Source organism: Malus domestica, chromosome 07 (genome assembly GCF_042453785.1).
Source record: "Malus domestica chromosome 07, GDT2T_hap1".
NCBI lineage: Eukaryota > Viridiplantae > Streptophyta > Magnoliopsida > Rosales > Rosaceae > Malus > Malus domestica.
In genome coordinates, this window is record NC_091667.1 from 7,265,617 (window position 1) to 7,285,220 (window position 19,604).

At 39.2% G+C, this 19,604-nt stretch overlaps 1 protein-coding gene across 1 annotated transcript; it reads left to right on the forward strand.

The window, feature by feature from the left end:
- Positions 1-3,145: 3,145 nt before the first annotated feature.
- LOC103402020 (oligopeptide transporter 2-like) lies at positions 3,146-8,754 on the forward strand. The gene is made up of 6 exons (XM_008340764.4): positions 3,146-3,717; positions 3,793-3,890; positions 5,184-5,747; positions 5,878-6,133; positions 6,456-6,638; positions 8,034-8,754. The coding sequence occupies exons 1-6, from the start codon at positions 3,232-3,234 to the stop codon at positions 8,646-8,648; spliced, it is 2,202 nt and encodes a 733-aa protein (XP_008338986.3). The 5' UTR covers positions 3,146-3,231; the 3' UTR covers positions 8,649-8,754.
- The last annotated feature ends 10,850 nt before the right edge of the window (positions 8,755-19,604 follow it).

Here is a 19,604-nt window from a genome sequence, read left to right on the forward strand (position 1 = left end):
TTGTTGTCACGTACAACAACTACAAAAGATTGTGTTCAATTGTATGCAGAAGAAAGAAAAAAACTGAAGGAGATGTTGAAGCTTCAAATTCGCGAGTGAGTCTCACAACCGACTTGTGGACTTCTATTTAGAATCTTGGACATATGTGTCTTACTGCACATTTCATTGACAAAGATTGGGTGTTACAGAAAAGAATCATAAATTTTCGAGTGGTTCCACTCCACATCGTGATGAGGTAATTGCACAAGCTGTAGAAACATGTTTATTGAATTGGGGTATTGTTTGGACCCAAAATTACATCATTGGTCCGTGTAATCAAGGCCGTTGAGTGAGCATAGCTCCCAACCGTTGGATGAAAAATTGAAGATAATTTTGTTATTGTTAAAGGATAATATTATGATTTTTATCATAATTATCATCTTTTAATATGAATTATCATATTCTTAAGCAGGATAGATAGGATGCAGATTATATCCTCAAGCAAGCGGTGTAGTTCGAATGGGATTGGGATTCTTGTCATCAGGTTGGAGCAGCATGGGTTCGATCAGAATTGTTAGGATGCATGATCTTCATGCATGCATGGGATAATGATGAAGTAAAAATAATGTGATGTGATAATGACAAGTGAGGTGATATTGCAATCTGCTTGCAATTAGCTTTGCATGTTGAAGCGTGTGGAATTAGATATCATGGCTGGATGAGTTGTTTTAATATTAATGGAAGGCCACATTATTGGGCTCGACATACACGTTGAATTTCTATCAAGAAATTTAAGTTCACAAGGAGATCAAAAGGGATTTGGTTTGGTCACTGGTGGTATATCAAGAATATTCCGATAGCATCACAGAGAGACGGGTGCAATTTGGAAAACGTATTGGCAGGTCGCAACTGAAGAGTATGAAGGAGACCTCCCTGCTATAAATATAAGACGATGTGCAACATGCAAAAGCTCCTCCAATTCAACACACAAAACTGCCCTACACAAACCCTTACTCTACGCGAAACCTCTCAAACATCTTGAGATTTTTATTTTCTTTTTCGCCGACACATTTTCAGTTTGGATAAATAGCACTGTGAAGGCAACCGGTGACATCTTCAGTTTGGATAAACAATACTGTTGCCGTAGAATCAGCCGACCAAGGAGCACCTTCAGTTTGAATAAACAGCACTGCGTCGAGGCCGACTGGTTACCTATCCAAGTCTTGGTCAAAAAGGGTTTTCGAATCCTTATTGGCAGAGGTCATCTCATTGGCCTTCTGGACGAAGTGAGGTGCTACAAAATACTGGGCTCGGCACATTGAACGCCGAGTTGGTTATGATTGGATATTCACAAGTAAGTTTTAGAATTCAGCATTCTGACGGTCGAACCGCATTCACCATCAAGACATACATATCTTTTGAGTACTTGTGTCCATATAGTTTGGAGCTGGTTCGACGTGCTTATACTCTTACGAATATAATCACCGTGACCGAACCTGGTGTCGACGATCCGTGAACTTTGCAAAACTAGCAGCCTTGTCTTCAGGCTCTAGAACCTGAAGACTGAGACGTGTTCCTTCCTCGGCCGCAATCACAAGATCGTGAAGTCAGCAGCGCACCCAACGCAACATCAACATATTTTACTCCTCGGTCGAGCTCTGCCGACGAGTTGGCATGCCCACATATAACTAAAGGATGTAGTTAGCTCATTAGTTACTCGGCATGCGCGCCACGTAGGCTTGATAGTTTTTAGGGTCAACATGCATAAAAAAGTTATGCACACTCATAGTTGATAATGCAAGTTCAAATGATACAGCAACAAATTTGGTTAAAAGGTTCAGCAGCAACATAAATAAATATTCATTTTTGAGAGCCACTGATTGCGGTATGATCTTATCGCACTCAGCCACAATTAAGACCACATCTTCTGCTCAAAATATTTGTTGCAAGGCTCAATAGTCCAAATACAAAAATAGCTAGAAGAAGTCCCGCAAGAAAACCTTTTTCTGATATCCAATATCTCCTTACATATCAGCTGGAAAATAAAATTAATGAATCTTACAAATCTCAACCAGAAATGAATTTTGGGGTTGTATTCAATTGGAATTTTGAGGGATTTTAATTCTTTTAATAAATATAGGGGTATTCAATTAAGATTTTAAGTGATTATCTAAAATTCAAGGTGTATGCAATCTGGATTTTAAGATAACTTATTAAAATCCTTATAAATCCAAGTGTATTCAAATAGGATTTTAAATTTTTTATAACTTTATAGGTGTATTCAATTAGAAGTTGATTTTAAAGAATTTGAAAAAGTTGAGGAATTATAGGGAATTGGAGAGATTTTGTAGTGTATTTTAAGTATTCACAAATATTATCTCTCTCCATGAGATTTTGAGGGAATTGAATCAAAATTTTATATGAGAAATCTCTACAAAGCATTAAACTCTATATAAATCCATTAAAATATCTCAAATACCCAATTAAATACAAAGTTTGATTTTTTTCTTTCGACATATGGTAGCAGTGCCATCTACCTAAATGATTACAAGAGAGAAAATTTTGAAGACTATAGAGAAATAGAAAATTTAATTGCAAAAGTTCCTTTTATCTAATTTTCTCTTCCTTTTTTTATTTTTTTTATTTTTTATACGATAAATAGAAAACTCATAGGGAGTATTTGCATGAAAAGATTATCTTGTCAATTCCAGACGACTATTAGGGGTAGTTTGAGAGTGAGGTGCTTAAAAAAAAAGCACCTATGAAAAAAAGCTGTAAGGGTTTTAGGTGTTGGTAAACTGAAAAAAAAAGGGTTTATTTTGGAAACTGCTGTGAGAATAAGCTGAAATCAAAGGAAAAAGCTGAAGCTGCTATTTGCAGCTTTGGAAAACTGACTTTTTTTCAAAGCACACGGAGCTACAATGCTCCTTTAATGAAAAGACCCACTATCAGACTGCTTTTTTTATTTTTTATTTTTTCCAAAAGCACTTTTACAAAAAAGTTTACCAAACACTCTGCTGATTTATTTCACAGCCGCTTATTCTCACAGGACAGTCGCTTATTCTCACAGCAGTTTTTTTTAAAAGCAAAATAATAACAAACCAGCCCTTAATCACACGTTAAAACGACTTTAAAGTATTTGAAAACAAACAAACAAAATCCCTCAAAAACCTCTTTTTACACTCTCACTCTTTTAGTCCGTTTCACTCTCTCTCTCTCTCTCACTCTCACTCTCTCAGTGCCATTGCCGCCATGTCCACCATTCTTGAGATAGAGCCGGCCACAAAACACGACGAAAACGACGTTTCTCCGGTCGAAGAAGTCCGTTTAACTGTCTCAAACGACGACGATCCCACCCTTCCAGTATGGACCTTCCGAATGTGGACGCTAGGCCTCGCCTCCTGCGCCCTCCTCTCATTCCTCAACACTTTCTTCTCCTACCGCACGGAGCCCCTCGTCATCTCGGTGATCTCCGTACAGGTGGCGACGCTCCCCATCGGACGGTTCATGGCGAGGGCGCTGCCGAAGCGGAAGTTTCAGATAGGGTCGAAGGAGTTCTCGCTGAACCCTGGTCCGTTTAACATGAAGGAGCACGTGCTGATATCCATATTTGCCAATGCTGGCTCCGGATTCGGAAGTGGAACGGCTTATGCGATTAGCATTGTGGATATAATAAAAGCGTTTTATCATAGAAAGATCTCGTTCTTGGCCAGTTGGATACTTGTTATAACCACGCAGGTAACAATTGATTAATGTATTTATTAGGGATTGATCTGCTGCTGAGTGCTGATTAATGGTAATTAAGGGCTGCAGGTATTAGGGTATGGGTGGGCTGGTATTCTCAGAAGGTACGTGGTGGATCCGGCGGAGATGTGGTGGCCGAGTAGTCTCGTTCAAGTCTCCTTGTTCAGGTAATTTAGAGTCAGAGAGATTTTTCGGTAGATCCAGAACATAATCACCTAATTGTTGGAATTTTGGCAAGAAATAGAAGAAGAAAAAAAATAAAATGTTAGTCAAACTCCACACTTTCACATTTCTACGCTTGCAAAGCATGTCGTTGAAGATATTTTTAAAAGATATGATCCATAGACTTTTTTTATTTATTTATTTTTTATATTTTGTAAATTTTCAACCGTCAAACGATGAATTGAAAAAGATTAATGCAAAGAAATAAAAAAAAGGGGATAGCACACCCCCATTTTCAACACACGCTCCTTGACTTGGAGGAGATTCCCTATCTCCTTCCTAGTAAAGCACGTGACCTCTTCTACGCCAATCATTTGTCTTGGTAATTTATATTAATATTAATACAACAACTTCAACATTAATATTTCAACACTAGTGTCACTATTGCATATACATTTCACCGGGCCCAACTTAGCGCGACTGTGTGGTCTATTTGTAGTCTTAATAAGTGTTTGACACATTAAATTTATGATAATGAAATTAAGAAAAGTTAAGTTTATAAATACATATCATTCATTTATTGGGGTTTTAGAGAGACTACACCCATTTTGAGTGCAGAGAATTTGGTCTTATGCATGCATGAGTGCTTAAAACTAGCCACTTGTGATGGTTTGATGGTGGGGTAATGCTAGGGAGACTAAAACTTTTAAACCAAATGATGTGGTGATTGATCATTGAATTATTACTTAAGTATTGATTAACGTGCTTATTTCCTATTGGTGACATATCATTTTATAAATTTAGTTTAAAATTTTGGTCCTCCTAGCATTATCCTTTATAACATCTGCGCCAACTTGCGACTCATTCTAATTTTTAACAGTACTCAATGTTGATAAGTAGGGTTTAATCTTGTAATTTATCTAATGTGATGTATCTGAGTTGTACGTGGTATGTAGTAGTCTTGAGTTGTTATAGGACTCTTATATGTATACGTGTTCTATGTTTGAAAAGTTTGTGTGTCGTTTTCCACCAAACTATAAGATGGCTACTATTAATTTGAGTAATGCTGCTTTAGACAGGCTACATTGTTGGTCATCATATAAATGGGTCTCGGATATAATGTTAAGGGCATTAAAAGTGTTATTCTTGATGCCCCCATGCCTTGAAAATGACTCATTAAAACACCAATTACCAACTATCCATGCATGCATGCATGCATTTTATTTTAGTTTTTGAACAAGTAATTCATAAGTAACAATGTCTCTAATTTTTCATTTTTCATTTACCTTGATATGAAGGGCTCTACATGAGAAAGACAACAATCGAATGTCAAGAGGGAAGTTCTTTTTTATAGCACTCATATGCAGCTTCGCTTGGTTTGTCGTCCCCGGCTATCTTTTCCCAACCTTGTCAACAATTTCATGGGTTTGTTGGATATACCCTAAGTCAGTCACTGCCCAACAAATAGGGTCAGGCATGGGAGGACTTGGCATTGGAGCATTTTCACTTGATTGGACAGTCATAGCCTCCTACCTCTACAGCCCTCTCATCAGCCCTTTCTTTGCCATTGTCAATGTTGCTGCTGGCTATGTTCTTGTTATGTACATGTTACTGCCAATTGCCTATTGGGGTGTCAATTTGTACAATGCCAAGAACTTTGCAATCTTCTCTTCACATTTGTTTGACGCCGGTGGCCAAATATATAATGTCTCCGCCCTTGTGAATAACAAGTTTGAGATTGACATGCCTGCCTATGAAAGACAAGGACGCATAAACTTGAGTATGTTCTTTTCTTTGACATATGGCATCGGTTTTGCGTCTGTTGTCTCGACCCTCACGCACGTTGCCCTATTCAACGGAAGGTAAATCAATTGAGTATTGCTATTTGTATCATCGCAACTGGTTATCTTGTATATCATCTCTTTAATACCTGGCGAGGCTTATTATTGGAAATGAATGAATTAATATATACAGCTGTTGTTGTTCCAACAGAGAGATATATAAACAATACCAAAGGGCATCACAGAGTGTAAAGGTGGACATACACACCAGATTAATGAGGAAATACAAGGACATACCTAACTGGTGGTTTCATCTTATGCTTTTGGTGTCCATGGTACTCTCTCTAGTGATGTGCATATTCATGAAAGATCAAGTCCAACTGCCATGGTGGGGACTTAATTTTGCAGCTGGACTTGCATTAGTTTTCACTCTTCCTATAAGCATTATAACTGCCACAACAAATCAGGTAAGCTTTCAACCCACTAGCCATCTCACTTGTTTTAGATTTGTTTTAGCTATATCATATATGTACTCTCTCATATGACCCTTTACCGTGTACAATCTCTTTAACAAAGGTGGGACCTAGTTATAAAGGTGGGTCAGTGCATGGCTAGGTCTCATACAATTAATAGGTTCCATCTCTATTAGAAATGTTGTATCCTAGATGGTAACTATAGTTGAGATGGTGCAAACAATTGTTTTCATGTGTGATTTAGTAGCCTTCGGATTTTTTTTAATCTGAAGTCTATTCGAACCATCTCAAATTTTTTATTCTTTCTATATGGCAGTCTCCAGGACTAAACATCATCACAGAATACATCATGGGATTGATATTACCTGGCAAGCCAATAGCCAATGTGTGTTTCAAAACATATGGATATATAAGCATGTCGCAGGCAATTTCCTTTCTCAATGATTTTAAGCTAGGTCATTACATGAAGATCCCACCTATATCAATGTTCATAGTCCAGGTACATCTTCTTGACTTGCCATTTGTTTTTTCTAATTGTAGGATAAAAAAAGGAAAATTAGTATCCAGTCCCTAGTTTACTAATGTTCATTGACTGAAACCTTATTAGTTTTCATATTTTGATCCAAGTCCCTAAGATTAATGTAATAATGAATTTACATGTTAGTTACATAATTTTTTAAAATAAAAATTAAGAATTGATTTAGAATATTAATACTCACACCTTTATTAAACTCCTAACTAATTTTCAATTCAAAACATTTCCAAAATAAATAAATAAATTAGAATAAGTTTGTACGCATTATCTTTTTTAAAAAATGTTTTCAATTTTTAATCTTATATGTACCCATTCATGTATTTTTTTTAAAACTTTTAATATTAAAATGTACTCATTCTTAAATATACCAATTTGTTATATGTGAAATGTACCATTTTTTTTATATAAAATATGTTCAATTTTTTTTCTAATTCATTTTTAAACTTATATGGGTACATTTTTTTTTCTTTGATTTGAGAATGTATCCCTGTCAAGTTTAATCGAAGAAATTTACTAATGTTATTAAACCTAATATCTTTTTTTACTTTTTTATTTTTTTGTGATTTTGAAGAATGTACCCATGTTTTGGTTAATTTTGATGAATGTACCCATGTTTTTATATATATATATATATATACACACACACAATAGTATATTTATATTTTAATATTTTTAATCCCACAAATTATGGTTTTTTTATTTAAAATCTCATTAATATAAATACCTATAAATTTCAATTTTTAATTTAAAAAATATAGTAACATATATAGAAATAAATTATCACATTAATTTTAGGGACTTTGATCAAAAATTGAAAACCAACAAGGTTTCAATAAAAGAATATTCTTAGTTAGGGACTGCATCCAAAGTCTATCATAAAACAAATATATCATATCCATACTAATTAAATATAATCAGATAATTTCAATGTATATGATGCTGCTATCAGTTGAAAATAATCCCACAAGATGAAGAGCATTTCTTAAAGGGAAATTATTTATGCACACCATTTCTACACTTCATTCATATGCAGTTTTTTATTTTTTATTTTTCTTGCCATTAAATTGAACAAATCAAAAGAAAATTAAGAGAAAATTTTTTTGAAGGGGCAGAAGGTGAAAAAGGGAGTGCAGAAGTCATTCCCGTATTTAAAATGAGACACAGTACTCGTATAACTTGACTAACGGGAAATCAGTGTTCTCTTACTCTGGAAATAGAAAATGCTTATGGTGTTGGACTAAGAATATGGATCACCGATCATGTTAATTGCAAGATCCAAACTTACAGTTCTGACAATACATACAACATCACTCATTACTTGAATGCTAATCTGTCCTTTCTTGCTTCACAAAATTAAAGTGCATAGGAACAATAATAGCTGGAACAGTCAATATAAGAGTTGCATGGTTGCTGCTGTCTAGCATTGAAAACATATGTCAAGATCAATTACTCCCTCCCAACAGTCCTTGGACTTGTCCTGGGGACCGTGTCTTCTTTGATGCATCTGTGATTTGGGGCCTTGTCGGACCAAAACGAATCTTTGGCTCTCTCGGAAACTACAACGCACTCAACTGGTTCTTCCTCATAGGTGCATTGGGACCTCTATTGGTCTGGTTGCTGCACAAAGCTTTCCCAAGTCAGAAGTGGATCAAACTGATGAACCTCCCAGTGCTTTTGGGAGCAACAGCTGCAATGCCACCAGCTACAACTGTGAACTTCAATTGCTGGATTGTGGTTGGAACTATTTTCAACTACTTTGTTTTCAGGTACAGAAAGCAGTGGTGGCAGAGGTACAATTACGTTCTTTCTGCTGCCCTAGATGCTGGAGTGGCTGTAATGGGGGTACTTTTGTACTTTTCTTTGACCACTTACGAGAAGAGCATGTCCTGGTGGGGAACAAATGGTGAACACTGTGATTTGGCTACATGCCCCACAGCCAAGGGTATAGTTGTTGATGGTTGCCCTGTCTACTAATTCCCATTTCAAAAGCGATTTTAATTAGTATATATATTTATATGAAGAATGAACCAGTGTTCTTGATGAGACTGAATTCTATATTTACACGTTATAATTTTACCAACGATGCTGCTTCTAAATTAATACCTGGTACGGGAATTAGTTTGGGAAAGTCTTTTCACGAGTGAAAATAGGCTGGTACTCCAGATACATTTTACAGCCCCGCTGGGCAATCTAAACTGAATCAAAATGCTGCTAATTACTCTTCTGGTTATCCAAATGTGATATATAGCCCTGCTGGGCATTTGTGTTCTTTGGTAAAGAAGTATTATCGATTGCAAACTCTGATCACAGCCCAATCATATTTGATTCAGAACTACAACCTATTAAACGTAAATCTTTATATCTTTTTAAAGAACATTGGACACATGATCATTACTTTTTAACTCTGTTAACACAAGCGTGGAAATATAAGCCTTCTGCTCATAGATAATTATCTGACATTCAAGAACACGTATCATTTAATCGTGACAGTAATCTCTATTGGAAAGAACGGGAAATAACTCAAACTTAAAAGTTTAACTTTACTGGAAGAGGCCTATTCCACACAACGGGCTCGAATTAATTGGCTCTAGGTCCTGATGGTTTTCATGCTTTTTTTTTCAGCATTATTGGGATCAAATTAAGAGTAACATTTATGACATGTGTGGAGTGAAAAATAATACAGAAAATTTTAGAGTCAACACATGGATTTTTACATAATTGACGAGAATACCCTAATTAAATTGGCGAGACCCACATCCACTCTACGCACAGTTCAACCCTCGGGAAGACGTGAGCTGCTAATTACAATTGCTGCAAACTCTCTTGCCCATGGCAAAGAGAAAAGTCAAAAGTATTAAAGATATGATCAATTACTAAATCTTATTTTTAATACTCTACTAATTGAAGAACAACTCAATCAACACAACCATATCCAATCAAGGATATTTCGGTGGGCAAATGGGTCATGGACCCGCTGGTCGAGGCGGGTCTAAGAGGTTAGGGGCGGGTTAAGGGTGGGGCGGGTCAATGTAAATAGCGGGGCAGGGCAGGTCCAAATATTTGAGGACACGGGCCCTCAGCCCAGACCGTTTCAACACTCCAACTTTTTATTGAGTAAATCTCCACCATCCATGGCCATTTTCCACACATATCACAAATCACAATTCACACGGGTCTCTCTTAGTTTCTCTCTCTCTCTCTCTCTCTCTCTCTCTCTCTCTCTCTCCATAATTCACACACCATCCACCCTTCGTTGTCGTCGTGAGTGGGAATTGCTCTTCGGTGGTTCATCGTCGACTCCCTCCTCATCGCCTCTCAACTCAACTGGAATTTGGGTTTGCTTCTCTGCTTGAGTGGGAATTGCTTCTCTGTGGGATTTTTTAGATGCAAAACTCTTTCTGGATTTTATGCAAAATACTTTCTATGGGACATCTCCACAGCTGATTGGTCCAAAGCAATGATTTCTAGGTTTTTTGTGAATTGTTTTATGCCAAATGCTTTCTGGGTTTAATCAAATTTTGATCAATACCATAGTAGTACACAAATCAGTACTAAATTTATTGTACTGCAGTACTATATCTCCACCTAAATTAACCCCGAACCCCTTTCTCTAGATCTTTTATTTTTTTTAATCATCATGATTGTTAGATTATTTTTTTTAAGAGAGATTACTTTATGCATATGAAACCCATCTAATTTTGAAGCTTAGTCAGATAGTTTCTATTCTGAAGAAAAAAAAATTGACCCGTGGACTCGCAGGAACCGGCCCGTTTCAAATGGGCTAGGTTAGGATCTGTATCCCTTTTTCAAATTTCTATTACCTGATCCACCCCACCCCATATTATTTTAAAACCGGTCTGGTTCAGTTCTTCTCATTTTGGGCCTAGCTCAGCCCGTGCCTAGCCCTAATTTCAAATATAATTCCAAGATATTATTATTAAATAATATCTTTGAGATAATTCTTTGCTCATCCATCCTACGCATGACTCATCTTGGCCAATCAACTGCCGACATATGTGGCCAGCCTAACTCCTATAAATACCTCATCTCCACCAATCTCTAGTAAGCTTTTGCTATGCACTTAAGCCCTAAACACTTTCTCTCTTTCAAAGAAATTGACTTAGCCATTGGAAATATATTGGCCAACACCCCCCCACCTCATGGGCTTGTGAGGTTTTGGCCTTGATCAAAGTGCTTATTTGTCTTGTAGATACAATTTCGTCAAAACTAAAGATGGTGAATTTTGCTACCACAACATGATCAATGCTTTTTATGATGGAGGCTCTGCTCAGTGAATGTGATATATTCCATAAGTGGCGGCACACCCATATCTAAATCTTCTAACAGGGCCATGAAAAACAGTGAACGAGCTTTAAGGCCTGGCCACCAAGTGTTTCACGTGGAAGACATCAGGGGAGGAAAGTGTCAAAAACCTAACTGGGATCCAATATGTTTCTACCCTGAGGAAGAAAGAGGTACCATCTACCCTTACGATGACCCACTGATCATGGAAGCTCATATAGCCAACTTTGAAGTATGACGAATCCTGGTAGACACGGGGGCTTCGGTCAATATCATGTTTGTTGAAGCTTTCAGGGCACTTAATGTAGCTGAACACTTGCTCGATCGCTCGATTTCTCCTCTGATAAGCTTCTCCGGTGATATCGTGCAACCTTTAGGGAGCATACACTTACCTTTCACCATTGGTATAGGCCCTTACATAGCTACCATTACCACTAACATCTTGGTGGTTGATTGCCCAATGGTATACAATGTCATCTTTGGACGTACAGGCATCAATGATCTCAAGGCTATGGTATCCACACATATATTGTTGATGAATTTCCAACCCCTTGTGGCAATGGTTACATCAAAGGAGATCAATTTAGTGCATAGTCATGTTACAACACTTCGGTCAAGCAACAACACCTGCATGTGCCCAAGGAAACCATTTCTATACATGACCAAGTCATAAAGATCAGCTTGGACGAAACCAACTTGGATCTTCATGGTGACAACAGTCAACTCGACGATCCTCGAGATGACTCTTTCACCTAGCAAGCACAGCCCGCTGAAGAGTTGGAGAAGGTCTCTATCTCAAAAGATTATCCGGATCGCATGGTGAAGATTGGCACCACTTTGTCACCACCCATTCAGTTGGCATTGATCTCTTTTTTGCAAGAGAATACTGAGGTCTTCGTTTGGTCATACGAGGACATGCCAGACATATCTCCCGATATCATCTATCATCACTTAAGTATTGACCTCAAGACCAAGCCAGTGAGATAGAAGCGAAGATCTTATGACGTTGAACGGTACGAGGCAATGAAGGCAGAAGTTGAAAAACTCAAAGGTATAGGCTTCGTCCGCGAAGTCAATTATCCAACATGGGTAGCAAATGTTGTCTTTGTTAAGAATAATCCGACCAAGGAAAGTTTCCTGCTCCAAAAGGTCTTGTGGAGAATGTGTGTCGATTACACCGACCTAAACAAAGGATGCCCGAAGGATAGCTTTCCTCTTCCTCTCATAGATAGACTTATAGACTCTACGACAGGGTGTGAACTCCTGAGCTTCATGGATGCTTACTCAAGATACAACCAAATCCTCATGAACCCTCTGGACCAAGAACACACAGCCTTCATTACTGACAGGGGACTATATTGCTATAAAGTCATGCGCTTCGGCCTAAAGAATGCAAGAGCGACTTATTAGAGATTGGTCAATTCAATGTTCGCCGAACAGATTGGGAAGAGCATGGAAGTTTACGTTGATGATATGCTAGTTAAGAGCAAACATGCTGATCAACACATCACCAACCTATCTGAAACTTTCACCATTCTGAAGAGGTATCGAATGAGGTTGAACCCCAACAAATGTGCCTTCAGCGTAGGCTCTGGCAAATTATTAGGCTTCATGATAAGCCAATGAGGCATTGAGGCTAATCCCGAGAAGATCAAAGCAATCATCGACATGAAGGAACCGGTAACTTCAAAAGACATTCAGTGCCTTACTGGCAAGGTGGCAGCCTTAACTAGGTTCATCTCTAAGGCCACAGATAGATGTGTTTCTTTCTTCAAAGTACTTAAGGGACATAAGAAGTACATTACATGGACTAACGAATGTTTTGAGGCATTCAAGAACCTCAAAGACTACATGAGTAAAGCCCATCTGCTCTCCAAACCTAAGGTTGGTGACATTCTGATTATCTATCTGTCGGTATCGGCTTCAGCAAGAAGTTCCGTTCTCATTCGAAATGATGGTAATGTCGAACAACCTGTCTACTAGGCTAGCAAGGCCGCAAGGCCTTACAAGATGCAGAGACACGATACTCCAACATTGAGAAATTGGCTCTAGCATTGGTCATGTCTGCTCGAAAACTTCGCCCTTACTTCCAAGCACATTCCATCATCGTGCTTACCAATCATCCTCTTTGACAGATACTCCAAAGTTTTGACACTTCCGGACGAATGATCAAATAGGCGATAACATTGGGTGAGTTTGACATCTCCTACCAACCAAAGCCAGCTGAGAAGGGCCAAGCAGTGGCAGACTTCATCGCCGACTTCACATATCCTGTTGACATTGTTTCTACGCCTAAAGAAGTGGTTTCATTACCCTCGGAAACTCAGAAAATAGAACCAACAGCCCCATCATGGAGTTTATATGTTGATGGCTCGTCCAACCAACAGGGTTGTGGAGCAGGACGAGTCCTTACGACTCCTGACAAAGTGGTGATGGAGTATGCTCTTCGTTTCAAATTCATGGCGCCGAACAATGAGGCCGAATATAAAGCCCTCATAGCAGGCTTACGTTTGGCCAAACACCTTGGGGTTAAACGAATTGATATCTTCAGTGACTCCCAATTGGTGGTTAACCAGGTCACCAACAACTTTGACGCTAAGGATAGCTCCATGGCAGCATATCTGACACAAACATAATTGTTGCTCCAGCACTTCCACTACCAGATCACCCAAATTCCTTGAGCGGTAAATAGTCATGCAGATGCTTTGGCTCGCCTCGCCTCAGGGTGGAAGACAAGATTGGGAGAAAAATTCAGGTCGAATTGTTGGCAGCACCAAACACCATGGTTGCGGAAGTGTGCAACTTACAACAGGGGGATAATTAGATTACCCCGATTTATAGATTCTTTGCTCATGGCACCATTCCAAATGACAAAGTCCAAGCTAAGCAGATTCGATACAAGGCTACCCATTACTTGATCATTAATGACCAACTCTACAAACGGGGTTTTAACCTACCATACCTAAGATGCCTTACGCCCGTAGAGGCGGAAACTGTCATTCGGGAAATACATGAAGGAGTCTGCGGAGATCATGCTGGATCTCGATCCCTAGCAGATAAGGCTTTTCGCCAATGATATAACTGGCTAACACTTCACCAAGATGCCATCAGAATATCCCGCTCATGTGATAAGTGTCAACGCTACGCAACTATTCCTCACTCTCCTCCCGAGCAGCTCACTCCTATGATCAGCCTTTAGCCCTTCGCCCAATGAGGACTTGATTTGATTGGCCTAATGCCTGCAGGGAAGGGCAAGGTCCGCTATGCAATCATTGCAGTTGACTGCTTCACAAAGTGGGCCAAAGTAAAACCTTTGGCAACCATTACTGAGGCAAAAATAGAAGACTTCGTATAGAAGAACATATTTGCAGATTCGGCATTCCCAATGCGATAGTCACTGACAACGGGCGACAGTTCGACAACAATAAGTTCAGGATGTTCTGTTCTAAGTTCAACATCAACTTATGTTTTGCCTCCCCAACTCATCCCCAGTCTAATGGACAAGTTAAAGCCATCAACAAGATAATCAAGCGAACTTTGAAAACCAGCTTGGACAAGGCTAAAGGTTGTTGGCCAGAATTTGCACCCCAAGTTCTTTGGTTATACCGCACTTCATACCGAACGTCAACAGGAGAAACCCCATTCTTACTTGCCTTTGGTACAGAGGCAGTTGTCCCAGTTGAGCTTGAGCAAGCAACGTTCGGAGTCCAAAACTACGTGCAAAGCAAAAATGAAAAACAACTTACCCTTAACTTAGATCTAGTCGAGGAACACAGAAACCAGGCTCACTTGAGGAATGTTGCCTACAAACAACGCATCTCCAACTACTATGACTCAAGGGTCAAACCTCGTTCTTTCAAAGCGGGGGATTGGGTATTGAAGAAAAGATTACTCTGCGACAAGAGTCCTGAGTGAAGGAACATTTAGTCCAAACTGGGATGGACCATTTGAAGTTGTTGGCATCAGTCGCCCTGGCTTCTACAAGCTTAGAAGCTCCGATGGCAAGACCATTGGCTATCCATGGAACGTTGATCACTTGAAGTACTATTACAATTAAACTCACATTGTACAAGTGTTAAGCTTCAGCCGTTCGGCATCTTATGTAACGAATACCATTTGGCATGAATTCAATAAAGAGGTGATTTAGACAACTCGGTCCTAATCCTATTACATTCCTAGTAATGAAACACTCGGGTTCAAAGCTTCAATATGAATACTCCCAACAGGAAGTAAAGTCTAAGTATATGTCAACAAGACTATACAAATAAACGAACAGCTCCACAGTATATTCGTTCAATCTGACCCAAGTTATGGCTTATATCCAAACAAAGGATTTGCTCAAACATAGCCAGGCATTCATCAATGATAGTGCAAATACTTGGTAATTAACATCAAACTATATGGCACAAAGTTGTAAGCATCCATAAATGAAAAGCTCTCATGCTTACAACATGGCACATGCCATACAAACAACAAATTAGTACATCCAGAGTACATAGCACATGCCACACAAACAACAAACTAGTACATCCAGAGTACATGGCACATGCCACATAAACAACAAACTCGTACATCCAGAGTACATGCAGAAAACGAGGGCACTATGAGTCATCCTCATCTGAACCCTCGATAATATCACTCTGCGTTTTAACCCCATCGCCATCATCACATTCCTAAGCATCTCCAGGACCATCCTCATTCTCCTAAGACTGCTCACTGATACTAGCCTCATTATCAGAGTCATCATCACTACTAGGATCAACTGCGAGGACAAAGGCTTCACCTTTTTGTCGGTACTCATCCATTTCATCACGGTACTTTCAGATAATGCTTCCATTGTCGTAACGCTCAAGGATGGCCATCTATTTCATTTTCTCAAAAATAGCTGCTCGGATGCAGTGAGGTCTAAAGGCATCGTGAAAGGCCTGGGAACCTAAGAATTCCTACACAGCAGCATCCCTCTCAGTTGGGATACTCCTCTTCAGCCCAGAAACCTCAACCAAGGCACTATCCAACTCCCCTTTAACCTTGGAAACCTCAAGGATGGTTGTTTCCAACTGTTCCTTAGTCGCTTCCAATTGTTTTTTAAGCCTCATGTTCTCACCATTCCGCCTCTTCAAACTCTCAAAGTTTTCATCCTTAAGGCGGATGGCATCAGCCAAAGCTTTGCTCATTTTTCTGGCGTCATTCACAAGCTGCTTATTCTCTTTAAACTTTGCCTTGTACCGCTCGACCTCTCGTAATCTGTCATCGTACTCGGTCATGACCTACATGACAAGATGATCGTCACTACCAGGAAAAAGAGGGGAGAAAGCAAAGAAATAACAGAGTTGAAGGAAATTTTGTGAAAAACATGTTCATTTAAGCAACATCTATAACATGCAATTAACAAATTAAAGGCGGAAACTCAAAACAAAACATTACCCATGAAATTCAAAGCAGGTGAACCAAGACTCAACTCAAAACAAAGTGAGTTGAGAAATTTATACCTTTGTTGGTTCTTCTTTGCATAAGCAAAGGATAATCACCCAAGAGATAGGGCCTTCATTCCTTGCTTCTTAGCTCAATGGATTTGGATGGAAGAATTGGTTTCTCCAAGTTCTCAAAGTTGAGAACCTCTAAGTCTCCACACCAAGGAAGGATTGATGAAGAAATGAGTGACCTAGAGGAAGTAAGATTGCTAGCTAAAATCCTCTAGGGTGGCCGGTCTCTTAGAGAGAAAAGAGAGCTTTTGTTCTCATCTTTTCTCCAAAAGAAACCCTAATGAAGAAAAGGCTATAAAGTCATATTTATACCTACCTTCATTGGAGTGGCAAACTTGTAATTAAGTCCAAAACCCACTCCTTTATCAATATAGCCGGCCTTAGGGAGTTATTGGGTTGTTTGGGCCTTTGTGAATATTTAGTCATTAAGTTGTCATACAACTTAAGTCAATGGGCTTGACGTTCGAAGCCCATTGGGCCTTGAGGCCCAAAACTAACCCGAGGTCTTTAACGAACTTTATTCATTTGATTAATTAACATATTAATTAATCCTTGCCATAAATAATTAAACCATTTAATTATCCTTACTCATCTCCGTTGTTTCTTCAATCTCTTCCTTACACGGTGTATGATTCATTAGGTTCCTTTTAGCGAGGCAGTGTGCCATTAGAACTCTTTCAAATCGATTGTGAATTGAAACTTACTTTCAATTCTCCCTTTAGTGATTATACACGTTTAGAGCTTCCATAAACCATGAGTGACACCTAGCAGTATGTCATGGTTACCCAAGCTAATCAGAAGAGGTGGAGAACCTATTCAGTTTAGGATTACAATGCAATACGGTCTTTCTCTAATACAATACTCTTGACCACATTGTTTGGTTTGATAGTTTATTCATGTCTACTATCCAATGAGATTCATTTACTTATATGATTACCTTGAATGTGATTTGGAACGACTTCCTAAATCTTATTCATACTCTGGCCAAAGATTCTTAATCATATCATAGAGTATTCTCCCTCAAACGGTTTGAAGGTTAGAGATCCCTTGTTGCGCATTTACTTGCCTCCATGGCTAAGTGGCTTAACCCCAACTATGCCGTGGACACCCTCTGATGGAGTGACTTTGACATAGTCAAAGATCAAGGACCTAACCACAAGATAACTATGATGCCTCATGTCAAAGGACTACTTTGCATTATCCCAACCATGAGTTCTCATGTGACATGAGTATGAGAACTGCTCGTTGATCGTGTTCAGTGGACTCATTCACTATTGAGCACCTACATGCTTGTCTTGGTGTCAATCACACCAATGACTCGAGACCAGTCACTCTCCATGAGAGAAGACACAGCACGTACTGATCTTAACAGACTGTCAATGCCCAATTGGCAATCCTATGATCAGGAACGTTTAGGATATGTATACGAAAGAGAATGGTCTCATAAATCTAACTTGTTTAAATTACATTCTCCTAATTACATATTCCTTGGACTTATCTTTTAAGCATATAACATTTATATGAGACGGCTTAAAACAATAATCTTTGCCCTTGATATTAAACTAGATTAGTTTAACATATGAAATGTCCGTAAAGTATCATCATATGATTGGTTTTAGGGCACATTTCCAACAAGAGTAACACTTACATAAGAAGATAGCCTCATCATCCGGTCATGATCTGATTCGTTCTCATCTAGCGGCTCGCCAAGCTCATCAACAGTGGATTAATGTCCTGCCAGGCAATTATTGACATACCTAAAACTACTTGGTTGCATGGCAACCTTAAAGTCCTTCCAATGAATGTTGCCAACCTCTTCCTTGTACTTTCTCTTACAGCTACAGTTAGGGCCACCTTCTTGGTCAGTAGACTCCATGGTTGGAGGAAATATGGGATTGATGGTAGGAAGAGGAGGCAACAATCGTCTCTCTTCCCCTGCAACTATGGCAGCAGCATACTTGATGGCCTCAGCTTCAGCCTTCTTTGAGGTAGCAATCTTGAGGACCTCTTCTTGCAACTTAGGTTTAGGGGTTGGCTTCACCCGGTGCTTACGAGCTCCCTTGTGAAACAAAATGTCGTCTACGGGAACTAACATGGGTGCTTTCTCTTTCTTGGCACTAGTCTCCCATTTCTTGCCCTCTTTCTCCACTGAACAAGAAAAATCAAAGTAAGGAATGCAACTTTGTAAAAGAAAGAGAGGGCGAAATGAAAGACATAACTTACTTGCTCGTCTCTGGCACTCCGACACTAGGGTAGCTTGCCCAAATGTCTATCCTCTTTGGACACCCTCAACACCTTATCTACGTCAGCTAGCTCCCGTCCAGACAGCTTGATGGTCCTTCGCGTCACTGCACGAAGAAAAAATGTTAGAAGCAAGAGAAAATCACAACAAATAGCAAATAATGCAAATAATGGATACATTACAACCTATAGTCTGGAAGTGAGTAGGAACACGTCGCTTAAGCGTGACACCTTTAGCATACTCCCAATCATTATAAAGAAAGCACCAACGGTTTTTCCACGTGCAGTACGCCTTTTTCTTACCAAAGATAATACGCTCTCTCTTACTCCGACATGCACACTCGACATACCAGTGCATGTTTTCACCGGGCGCATCTTATAGCAGTAGCGCCACTAATGAAAGGAAGGCTCATTTAACCCACATTCCATCTAAATAATATAAAACCTGATTATCCCAAAAACTAGGGTAAAGTTGCCCAGGCGCATATCCAATGAAAGACAGCATCTGTTGCAACCATAGGTGCAAAGGCAGCTTCACCCCTAAAGTCAATAATATTTGAGTATAGAACATAACATGACTTTTGGGCGGTTCAGAGAACAATTCTTCATGATGCACCAAACGCATTCTTACACTACGGGGGATACTACATGACTGCCTTAGGGCTTAAGCTGTTTTTCGCTATCTAACAAGTTTTGCACTAAATGGTCTGCTGTGAACTCAGAGCAAAATATGGGTATGGCGTCACAAACAACCCCCTCACCCACTAACATGAAGGAGGAAGAACCAATATTGGCTAAGGCTTGGCAATTGCGAAGATCACCCAATCTCGAATTTTTTGTACAAGACTCCAACAAATGCCCTGAAGACTCCAACATTGCAAGCTCAAACCTAGAGTTAGAGTTA